Source organism: Notothenia rossii (genome assembly GCF_949606895.1).
Source record: "Notothenia rossii genome assembly, chromosome: 9".
Lineage (NCBI taxonomy): Eukaryota > Metazoa > Chordata > Actinopteri > Perciformes > Nototheniidae > Notothenia > Notothenia rossii.
Genome location: NC_136907.1, coordinates 72642829 through 72655283, shown reverse-complemented (window position 1 = coordinate 72655283; position 12455 = coordinate 72642829). Strand labels below are relative to the sequence as shown.

General features: G+C 40.3%; 1 protein-coding gene across 1 annotated transcript; it reads right to left on the bottom strand.

Moving 5' to 3' along the window:
* Positions 1-1523: 1523 nt before the first annotated feature.
* On the bottom strand, positions 1524-12268 carry LOC307020174 (uncharacterized protein). The gene is made up of 5 exons (XM_079651364.1): positions 11448-12268; positions 8781-8876; positions 8585-8690; positions 4343-4443; positions 1524-3971 (listed from the first exon to the last, which is right to left on the bottom strand). Exons 1-4 carry the CDS (start codon positions 11965-11967, stop codon positions 4386-4388), a joined length of 780 nt encoding a protein of 259 aa, XP_079507490.1. The 5' UTR covers positions 11968-12268; the 3' UTR covers positions 1524-3971; positions 4343-4385.
* Positions 12269-12455: the final 187 nt, after the last annotated feature.

Here is a 12455-nt window from a genome sequence, read left to right as displayed (position 1 = left end):
AGTCCTGCCGTTGTCTCTTGTGTCATGATGAAGTTCACGTAAAGCACAGTTAATGTATTATATTATTGAGGTGTCTCAAATATACGTCAATCAAGTGGCACCTGCTAACGGGGTGATGGATGATAGGTTTACATCTAAAAACGTATTTTTCAAACATTATTATTTTAATTTAATTTTTCTTTCTTTTGTTACTTTTTTTTTTAACGGTCCGCGATCTACCCGCACCACACTCGCGATCGACTGGTTGGCGACCACTGCCATACAGTATTTTCCACACAAATGAGCACACCAAATGTTACAGAAAACGTAATTTACTGCTGAACACAAAAATAATAATACACTGAGTATTAATGATCTATTGTTGTAGTTGTACTTAATATACCTGTTTCTTTTTTACGTATATCATACACCATAAAACCCAATGTACGAGCAGTGGTCTAGCAATAAAGTCATTTATTTTTCTGGCAGGTGTTATGAGTTGTCTATAACGGAAACTACTGCTATGAGATATTTAAAACATGTTAAAGCAATTCAAGTCAAATAAGCAGTATCTGCATGCGTAGATAATAGTAGGAATAGTGGCTGGGATCACTTAAAGGATTATCTTTAACCAAATAATGTTTGTTTAAAATCTTTTCACACAGAATGATATTAAATAATACACAACAGATAGTGCTTACCTGTTGGGTTATAGATGTGTCTGACACCTGACTGTGCTGTGAGAGGCGGAGCTGACACAGAAAGAAAACCTCATATTGTGATGGGTGTCTTTATTTCTATCAGCATGTGGTGTAGGGTTATACTTCCTGGAGTGATGTATTTTTTTTTTTAAACTGCAAAAATTGCAACGTCCGTCTTTGATCGAAAGTAGGTCAGACGTTGTACAAGAGGCCGTCACTTTGTGGCAGCTCAGTAAAATAAATGGATGTATTTTTTGTTTGAGAATACTTGGCCTGTTGTTTTGTGGTTTGGCGTCCGTTTTTGCTCCCTTGTCTTTAACTATTAAAAGGAAACAAAATCACAAATAAATAAATGAACAGGCTACATACGTCTTTAAACATATAATGCAAAAATGTAGAGATAAAACAATTTGTTTAAATGTTCACGGAGTTAAAATGAATGGTTATTTTTGTTATATTCTATCATTTCAGTTACATTCAAGAAGTGAGTTCTTCTTTGGTCATATATCACCGTGAATATCTTTGGACTGCTGGACAAAAAGAGCAAGTTTGTGATTTCTTTTTGTTTGATATTTTATCTAATAAAAATGTAGAAAAATAATTTGCAGATTTATCTATAATGAAAAGTAAAAATTGCAGCTCTTATAGGATTTGCAAAAAAAGAAAGCCGTTTCTTTTAACGAATAAAGATCTAAATGTTAAGTGCTAAAAGTTTATCGGAATAAATACAAATAATTGTATAATGTGTAATTTAAATTCTCATTATAATAAAAACGTTCATGTCTCAAGGAAAGAGACGAACAAACACATAATTGAAAACATTTAAAAAACACAAAACCGACGTTCACAAAACATCTCTCACATTTATTGTAAAAAATACATATAAAAACAATTTCTGAGACATACAAAAGATAGGAGCTTAGAAACAGTATATTGAACAGACAAAGACCAAGCCATTTTCTTGAATTGCATTACATATTTACAATTTAATAAATAGAATTTCAATTTGTTTCGTTATACCAGAGTAAAGGCAGATTGTCCATATCTTCGGGGTGCAGTTAACGCTGTGGTGACTCTTCGAAAACATTGGGGCAATAGTGCCCTGATTTAAAACCAAAACATTCAGGGACATTTATACAAAAGACCGTCCTTTGTTGGAGCTATTTAACACACACAACGTTTAGTTAGCATTGGTAAAGATTGAGGTATTGCACCACACAGCTTAGAGGGGGTAAGAAAGTAAATGAGTAATGTGGGGTTTTCAGATTGTCTTTTTATCTTTGTCAACAACCCAAACACCACCACCAAACTCCTGCAAGCAAACACGCACACACGCATCCCTCCCAGCCAAAGTATACAACGTCATAACTTATCACCACAACAAATGTAACGTCTAATGATCAATGCACCTCGTCTTCAACACTCTCTCACACAATGCCCCGAAATACACAGACAGACTTTTGGCATTATTTTTCTTTCTATTCTCCAATACAAAAAGTTAGAATGGCTGCCCTCTAGTGGCCGGACAAGTTGTAGCACCTCAGACTGCAGAACACTGGGGAAAAACAAGAGGCTTGGGTGAACAAACTAGCCAGTAGGAAACCTGTGCACCGGCTGACCTCCAAACTGATCCATACCACTTTTGAGCAGCGATTTTAAACACGTGGTTCAGGCAGGCAAAGCAATCGATTCATGTTGTGTGTTCTCATCTCAATGTTGGACAGCATCTGTTAAGCAGCCTTTACTGCGGGGCTTCAGTTCAGCCCTCAAAAACACCACAAATACCTGCTTGCACAAAGAAACCCTTCACCAGGCAAAGGCAATCAACACACGCACACAATGCAAAGGAAAGCCATTTAACACAGAGCAATAATTATGTGATGATATAATTTGTAAAATCCCAAAAAAAGATAGGGGGTCAGGGGGGGGGGAGTTATGTAATGATTTACCATCAGCTGTCCAATAGCCTCCAGTGTTGGGGAGAGAGGCAGATGCCACATGGTTTAAATATGCCCCAAAAATACATCCCTCAATCCGTCCGTCCTCTTTATCCCTGGCATGAGTTTAACCAGATGGCAAAACGTCGCTGATCCAAAAATCCGGACAGAGTGGTTGCGAATGAGGAAGACGAGGGGATTGTGGGAGGAAAAAAAACACTAAACCGCATTCAAAGTACAACGGGACCACATGAGACAGGTAGCGTACCAATGCCACGTGTAACGGCTGTTGGCCAGCTTCATTGGAATACAAAATTATCATAAAAAAAGAAAGGGTAACCCGCTTGACCAAGCATACTTTAGGCAATTTACAGTAAACACACAAAGACAAAATCACACTCTCTTGAATACACACTCATGCTCAGAACATTTCCTGTCCCTGGTCATCATTTGAACACACAAACATACACACTCACACAACCTTATCCCAGGCTTTATGTGATTTTTTTTTTTTAAATGAATCAGCCTTGAAGGACAAAAGTGCTCAAATTGGTGCCAACACCAGCGCTTCTACGAACCCATGGAATACCTACAACCTTTTCCTCAACACTCAGCAAGTAGCAGCACGTTAACCTCGGCGCTGACCAACCACCTACAAAAAAACTGACCTACTTAGAAAAACGATTTGCCCCCAAACTTCCCCTGAAATGTTTACAGGTAATAGAAAAGAGAATACACCTATTAACGGCAGCACCCATTCACCAAAATCAAGCCCTCGACCTCCAGCTGGTTCAAAATAAAGCAACGTTTACGTGGTAACGGTTCACGCTTTTGGTGTGAGGTTGGTTCATTTGGGGTTAGCCCGAGGAAAGAAAAACATTCATCCAATGTATGACATGGAACAATACTCTTTTTGCAAAATACTTAATAAAAAGGACCGATCGCGTTTGGAGGGAGAGAAAAATACATGTGAGAAAATCCACGGTCAAATCTTACGTGTTCCTCCCCAAAGTTCACGATCACTCCGGGTAATTTCCATCGTACTGGGATAGGTTTGTTTTATATATACTGTATATATTTATATATAAGCTCCGTTGATTCAAACCAAGTCTGTAAAATAGAAAGAGAAACTCCTCCACTTGTATTCCAACAAGGATCTCGAGCGGAGATTAGACGGAGCGACATCGAAATGGCCTCGACCAAGTTCAAATGGACCGATCCAAACGGAGAAGCTTCTTCTTGGGATCGTCTGTTCTCCAATCAAATTTGTGTTTGCGTGGGAGAAGGACAGTGGGTTTTTATTCGTCTGATTACACATTTTTATTGGGATTTTATTGGGATTCAGTGTAGTCTCCTGTAAGGACGGAAAAAGAAAGGGTGAAGATTAGACAAAATAATGCCTGTAACAGCATGTATATTTCTGTATGAAAATCGTGTCGAATAGATCCTTAGCGGGATAGACATATTTGTTATATGATCAGATAGTTCATGATTTCAAACCAATTCAAGACAATTTCTTTGAGGGTTAGGGTTACAATTTGTGTTTTAACATTTTACTTTAAGAACTTTGGCTTGCTTTGTTTCATGGAACAAAAAAAGCCAGATTTCCTTGAGCTAGCCATAAAAAAAAAGCAGCATTTGGTATATATATAAAAAAAAAAAACGATATTGAAAAGTCTGCTAATTGCATATCCTGGTTTTTAGGTAAATCTCACACGTACATACCTGAGTCAGTTGGTCACTGTGCAGAAAACATGTGACCCCGGAGTCAATCGAAGGGGTGTTCAGGGCAGCAGGGCTTCACCTTGGACCAGGAGTCAATGCAGCTACAGGGAGAGGAGAACAAAAAGAGCCATTATATTTTTTGATTAACTGATGTAATTGTTGCTAAACCTCTCTGCCTGGTTTTTGGCTGTGGCGCATCCCAAAAGGCTTCAGTAAGGTAATCCGCTTACTGACAGTGTGGGAACTAGGGCTGTCCTGAATACCATTTTTCGGGCTCCGGATATTCGGTAGTAATCAGCAGCGAATATTCAAATATTCCGCTTCTCAACACGTGTATTTTGGTTTATTCAAGGCATTCATTTTGTTATTCTACACAGTATTGTTGTTTTATTGTTATTTGTTAATGAAAACCAATTTGTGTTCTTTGAAATTGAAAAGAATATCGCATTGTGTTTGTTACTTTCGTCGCAGTTGTATATGTCCTAAGTGTAATTTGGCTAGGCTTCCTATTTATGAATATGCTTTTATTTTGAAAGAGGGGTAGCGCAGTTGACAGGAAGTTGTTGTTGCTATGGAAACAACGTGACGGAGATTAACGGAGAAAAGTAATATCTACATCTAAAGACGGAGAAAGTAAACGATAACGTTTATGGTTAAGTGTTAGCACCCCCCGAAGAGGCACAAGCTCTTACGTTGATATTGGAGATTTCAATAAATTCAATTTGAAAGAAAAAAGGGGAAAAAACAAAACGAATAACGAAATTGAAACCCGAATAGTACTCCAACGAACGAATATTCGGATATTCGGGTGCAGCCCTAGTGGGAACCAGACTAAAAGTAATCACTGCAGAGGGCTGTGAGTATGTCCGATGGCTCTCTGACTCGTTAAATGCAACAGGACCAAAGAACAGTAGTATTCCCAATCACAAATATAGAGATGAAACAACTATTCTATATTTGAGTATTTTATCAAAAAAATAAGGACGACTAAACAATAAGCAACTTTTTGGATATTACATTGACATGCATTTATTTAATTTTCAAATAAAATGCATGACTGCACAAGTTGCAGCTCAGCAATTTATTTATCTTGCGTCACATTTAAAGAAGTATGTTCGGGTTTTAGACTGAGTCAAATTATCTTGAGCTTTAGGAAATTGTGACGCCCTTTATGCACTTTTTCCAGATTCTTTTAAAACCAGATGATTCACCAACTATGTGAGAGAAAGGTCACAGATGGTCTCCTTGCAGCCCTATACTAATATATGGGTTGTTAAAAATAACGTTCCTTCTGTGCACTTTGTGAACATGAACTGTGTGCTCATTTTGAACACAGTCATCTTTTAGTTTTGGAAAATGCCAGGCTCTTTCCAAATCCCTACTGGGTGGACCAGCGCGTCACAGCCAAACAGCCACACCTAGCGGCACACAGCTAAAAGCTCAAAGGCTTTATCTGAGAAGAACGTCTTTTTAAAAGGTGCCCTATTATGCTCATTTCAGGTTCATATTTAAATGTGCCTCTACTGTGACATGTCTCCATGCTTTAATGTTTAAAAAGCTCTTTATCTCTCTCATACTGCCTGTGCTGCAGCACCTCTTTTCACCCTCTGTCTGAAACCAGAGCCCAGTCTGCTCTGATTAGTTAGCTGGCCGGCTCTGTTGTGATTGGTCAACCTCTTAGAGATGTCCCACCCATTAGACCAGGCCTATTCAACTGGCGGCCCGCGGGCCGGATGCGGCCCAGAACCAACTCCCGAGTGGCCCAGCCTCCCGTAGCCAAATTCCTACAATAGTACAGACCATGAACGCAACACTCCGCGTTGCATAGAAACCACCAAACCACAACGCAGCACGTTTTTTGAAAGTGCATCTAGTGGTGCTAGTAACGGTGGTCCTATGATAGCAACTCTAAAACATGTCCCTCTCAACTCTGAAGCGTAAACAGAGACAAAACGGTCATTGATCTTGTGGAGCAGATCCAAGTCAAGCTGGACCTTTTCGCTACCGACTTGAGCACGGGTCGGATGCTGCATTTTCCGACGCTCCCCAAACACATCACATCTCCGGCACAAATCACGGATGTGATGACAGATTTCATTGCGAGGTTGAAAGAGAACTTTGCCGGTCGATTGGATGGACTTGCTCTGCCCACAGACGTGATGATGGGCTTTGCCAGAGACCCCTTCACTGTTGCAATAGAGGGGGACGTATCAACCGGAGCAAAGGAAGTGGTCCCCTGCATCGACAAGGGGAAATATACACTGGAGCTTATTGACATGCAGCGCACTAACGGGCCAGCGAAGTTTTGGAGTGATGTCAAAAAACAGCAGTTCCCTAACGTTCAGAAAGTAGCGATCTGTGTGCTCAGTATGTTTGGATCAACATACACATGTGAATCAAGCTTTTCACACATGAACTCAATCAAAAGTAGCACTCGCTGCTCCCTGACTGACAGCACTCTTACCCAATGTCTTAGGATTGCATTGACATCCTATGAGCCAAAAATCACTGCTCTTGTTCAAAACAAAAAATGTCCCTTCTCCCATTGAGAAAGTCAGCGATGACAAATCACAAATGAGGTGATAGTAAGCACCTAGAGTAGTTTACTATAGTAGACGTGTTGTGTAGTATTCATTCATATAGTTACCCGTATCCCTTTTTATGGGTTTGTGCACTGAAGGGTTTGACAGTTCTTTCTGTATTCATTTAAATGCACTTTGTAATTTGTCTGGGTCAAATGTGACCAAAACGTATGATTTTTTTGTTGTTACTTGAAAAGTGAAAAAATAGTATTGCTACAGTACTACCTCTTTGTGTTGCATTGGAGCTCTTTAGCTGTTTTTTTTGTATGTGAGGATATTTATTAAGACTGCTATTATTGTATTCAGTAAATGCACTTTGTGATGTGCCTGGTTAAAAAAAAAAAACTTGAATATTTGACTTCTAAAGCAAACAAATGTAATGCTCCAACTGTGCACTTTTTTTTCAGATTCTGTTAAATTAATGCTAATTTGTTGTGTTTTTGTGCACTTTTTGACCTACCTTTGTTAGATGAACAATGAATAAAAATTGCATGTTTTTCATCGCAGTAATATGTGTTGGTTTAAAATGTGTCACTACCCGCTTTTTACAGGCCGCTGAATGTCTGGCCCAGCTGAATTTTGTAGTTATAAAATCTGGCCCAACTGAATGTGTAGTTGAATAGCCCTGCATTAGACTATCATGTTCAATGTGTTTGGAGCGCTAGCTAATAGAAGCAAAAGTGTTACATGGTGGTGTTACATGGTGATGTCACTATGTAGCGGAAGTAAACGCAGGAGTCAAATGGAGGCCTTTCAGGCAGGGGGGGGGGGGGCTTTCAAGACCGTTAACATGCACAAAAACCTAAACCACACACTACAGGAAAAAAGCATAACAAGGCCTCTTTAAAGTATACTGTCCCTCTGCTGGTTATCTGTCAGTTAAACACCATGTGTGCTTTTAATGTTGTCAATGTCGTTATCAGAATGTTAATCTCAAATAGAAAGAAGCATTTCAAACGGTTGAACGGACAGGCAGGAGCAGACAGGATCTTCACTGTGATGAAAAATTACAAGTCTCAGCAAGTCCCGTCTCACACTGAGCTAAATTATGGGAAACAGTTTCCACTTTCAGAGTTGGGAAAAACCGTATCTGGAACACAACCGTGTGCTTTGAAATGATTAGGAAATGGGCTGCAACATGAAAACAGTGGTGGGTCTTTAACAACCTCATGGTTATTTCCTGATAGTAGGAGTTTCAAAGCGCTTACAAAGTACTAATTAGGTCTAATTAAAAGGTAATGATGATGCCGTTATTGAAAGCACCATTGGCTAATGTATTTCACTTGGAAAATAAGACGAAAGAAACACACTGCTGATCTTTTCCTGAGACAAAGTAAAAAAGATCTTGTAGTACTCTACATGTTATCCCATGTTAAAATATTAAGTTTTAATGACAATAACTCAGAAGTGAAACCATCAGATCCTGGAAAAGGACAATAGACCTCTCTCAGAAATGTGAAGTGATACAAGCACTAGTAGAACAGAAAAACTTTTGCTTCCTTATTTAAGAGAATCATTACCCCAAGTTACCACATTTTTCTAGATCTGGAAATAACCATAGGCACAACGTTGTTTTTAATCTCACTAGCGGAATTTGCATTTTTCAACCCGTCTCTCTGCATTTGATTATAATGCAAATATATCAAGTGAACTTTGTTACCTCTTATGGTAGACGCAGAGGCAGGCCAGCCTGGCGATGGTCTCTCCCTGCATCAGGTCCTCCAAACAGATGGAGCACTCTCCGCTGTCTTTACTGAGCACATCCGCTGTACACACACACACACAGCAACTGTAAGTGTTTCCAGAGCTTTAAAAACCACAGGCTTTGTGCCATTTTGGGGGTATATGATACTTACTATTGTATGGTAGGGGAGGAGACGTGAGGCAGCTCAGCAGGTGATCCTCGATCCGACCCCCAGGGAAAGGCTTGGAGCAGAAAGGACAGCGGATATCTGTGCAGAGCGGAAACACGGCACAGCTGAGATTAGCACGCTGTGTCACAGCAGCGAGACCTAAATGATAGAGGATGTGCACATCATGTCGCACACTGAAGCTATGTTTGGACATCTAGATTACACTCTGGGCAAACCAAAGAACCACAAGCAGTCATCCTTAGAGATCCGGAGACAGTGTGGATGATGTGACTTTGAGTATAACTGACTCCACAATAGTTTGGAAACTTTATTCGACTGCATGCACCGAACAAAACAGTGAGTCAGGCTGAGTGAACGGGACAGACAGTGTGCCTCGCTGCTCTGAATTCCCCTCCTCCATCTATGAGCTGCTGCCAGCATGTGAAGTTGTGACCCATTTCCCTACTCTTGCTAGAGGGCTGTCCTGGGAAACCCACCATACTTCTGTGTTTTGGCACAGCAACAGCCCCATCTCTGTGTCATCGACTTCCAAATGCAGGCCAGAGCTGTGTATTGGCAAACATTTGGCAATATGATATGTATCTTATGGTACAGGGGTTATGATTCAGCACTACTGCAAGCACACCAATATTTTTGTCATTGCTAAAAATATATTTTAGGAAAACTGCGTATTATTAAACAACATGTATTATATGCATATACTTTTGGTATGCAATCACAACAGTGCATGTATCACAGTCCCTGTAACATCAAACATCACAGTACTTTGAGAGGCCACACATCTTAAACAAATTAAATAATGTATTGACTGGATGAGCTATTTATTAGAAATCAACACTTTGTTTTAGAGAATCAATACAGCATCACAAAACATTATTTAATGTTCCAATAATTAATATTTGGTTAAACCCTAAACCCCTACGCAAACAAAGGGTGCTTTTTCACTTCCCCTACACAGCTTCCTATTTTTAATGCACTTAAACCACACGTTGGTTGGTTACTCAATGTTTTTAACTTGCACGCTGCAGGATTTGAAAGAGCATGTTTTCACCAATTCCAGTTTTACGCCACAGCTCCGTTTCTTACAATGAGGTCTCTGATGATTGTAGTCAGTGAGCACGGGAAAAGAGATTATCTGTTCAGGAATGTAAATTCCCCAAATAATCCATTTTAATTTCAGACGGGGGCGAGTGAAAGCTGCACTGGGAACAATTTGATTCATAACTCATTGTGTAAATGTCTCTGAGTTGGTGTAATATTGTTTTTGAGATGTTTTCTTATAAAAAGGCATTTCTGACTTTATATTGCTGTTGTAGCCGCTTAAAGTTAACAATGAATACATCCACCTCCTACTCAGCCATCATATCCATATTACTATCATTTTATCATCTTCACCCACTCATGTCTTCAGTGAAATAGCAGCTGATTTAAGGAAGCAGTTATACCCCGCATTTTATATGTTGAGGTATTTTGTCATTTAACACATTTTAAGTTCCATGATCCACGTATGATAGCTGTCTTAAAATGTAAAAACATGGAGCATCACTTCCGATGGAGACCAGCCAAGTATGAAGGCAGGTGTTATTTATGCGACACAAATAATAACAGGACATGAATAGAAAATACTAGTGACCTGAGATAATGTGTGGAGGATTATAACCCGTTACTGTCATGTTGTGTGCTGTGTGTCTGGGAAGGAAACTCACTGGCCCGTTTTTATAGAAGATAATAAAACAATCAATACAACAAAAATGTCACATGCTGATAATATCTTGTTTCAAAGGAAAATGTTGAATATATATAAACAAATATCATCATCTGACCTGATTTGTATTAGAATCCGGTTTTGGCCATTAGGTGTACACATTCAAATATTTGTTGTGGTGTGAATGTTGCCACCAATGTCCACACTACCTATTTTTAAATCTGCAAAGCTCTCCACTTTAAATATAGTATATTATTTGTATTTGACTGTACTCAGTTTCTCACATAATTATATTGTCTTTAATTTGTCACAATAATCGACAAATAGTATTTTTTTTTAATTGCTTTTATAATATTACTTTAAAAAAAATGTTGCTACGTATTTTTCTTTCTGTGTATTTTTAAGCACCATTTTAGACCAAAGCTAATTCCTCGTTTGTGTAAACCTAATTGGTAGTACAACCTATTCTGATTCTGATACATAACACAATGAGAGAAATTAGGTTGTACTAAGAAAAGGAACCACACATACTATAACACCTCTTGTTAAATACCAGCTATGTGCAATATCATATTGCACATAGTTAGCACCCAGGTTTTTAACGGCATTATATATTGCACATATTGCCAATGTGCAATAGATATAATGCCGTTAAAAACTGTGCAATATATACCTGGCTGCCAAATCCCCAGAGCTGTTACAGGGTGTGTATTTTTGTAAAATGTGTAACTTTTCTATTATAATTTCTTTTTGTATCTTTAGTACTTTTTTATGCCTGCTTTAGGTAACATTAAGTTCTCTTTTGTGCTCTTTTTCTGCTGTAACAATGTAAATGTCCCCTCTGTGGGACTAATAAAGGTATTCTGATTCTGATACATAAACACAATGAGAGAAATTAATTTGTACTAAGAAAAGGAACAAAAAGTAAGAGTGAATGAACTCACTGCCATGGCGGTTGTTCACCCGGTACAGGCCGATCCACGCCTCGGACACCGGCCGCTGGTGGGAGCCTCGGACCCGGGCGGACCTCGCTCCCACACTGCGGGCGGAAGAGTGCCTATTCCCGGGCAGCCGCTCGGAAAAAGTGCGGTGGGGCGTGCGGCCTGTCTCCTCTCCTGACGGATGCTCAGCCACCGCGGCGGGCTCCGGGCTTATATCCCCGTCCTCCTCGGGTTTCCCCTCGCTGTGGTCCTCCGCCGGGCTCACACTGGAGGAAGGGGTGCTGCTGTGGAGGAGGTCTGCGGGGCTTCGGTCCGCGCTGGCCCCCCCATGCTGGTCCGAGTCGCTGCCCTCCTCCGAACGGCTCCGGTTGGCCTCCGTTTCCTCGAAGCTCCCGGAGAAGTCGACCATGAGACTGGTGGGCCTGGTGCAGCGGGGTCTTCGGTAGGAATCCCGCTTCGTGCCATCTTTCCCAAACGCAGGGAGAACCGGGTCTTCCTGGAGGCGACTTGCTCTCGTCCCCATCTCTCCTCAGCGAGCTAATTCAGCTGCGGCTAGCCGAGCTGCTTCCTCAAAGCGAACCACCACCGAACAAGATGGGGGGGGGGGCGAGTTAACCTCGAAACGACCCTTAAACTGACAGATATTCGTCTTGAGATTTTAAATAATAATAACAACTACCTGGCAACTGAATCAACAAAGATGATAGATGTAGTTCTGTGTTCCTTCTCTCGCCTGAGTTTGTCCTCTCCACATTTTCCTTTCTTTTTTGACGTGCCCCGTTCTCTCGCTGCTGCAGCGGAAATAGCAGTTCTCGCTTCCTCCTTTGCGCACTACACACACAGTTACGGTAGCGTCATCATGTCACCCAAATATTATCTTATCCAACAATAAAACACGTTTTAAATGTTTATGATTTCAATGTGGTTTAGATTTATAGTAAGTGTGTTTTTTCCGAGCCCAATCCCGTCTTTATATTCAATAATTTGAGGGTAGGCAGTGGGCACCCATAC

Bases quoted from the DNA above. Each gene is read 5' to 3' on its own strand.
- LOC307020174 (XM_079651364.1), bottom strand. From the start codon at position 11,967: ATGGGGACGAGAGCAAGTCGCCTCCAGGAAGACCCGGTTCTCCCTGCG. The intron at 8,691-8,780 runs GTAAGTATCATA...GTGTGTGTACAG, and splicing joins TCCTCCCCTACCATACAATA to CGGATGTGCTCAGTAAAGAC. The intron at 4,444-8,584 runs GTAACAAAGTTC...CTCTCCCTGTAG, and splicing joins CTCTGCGTCTACCATAAGAG to CTGCATTGACTCCTGGTCCA.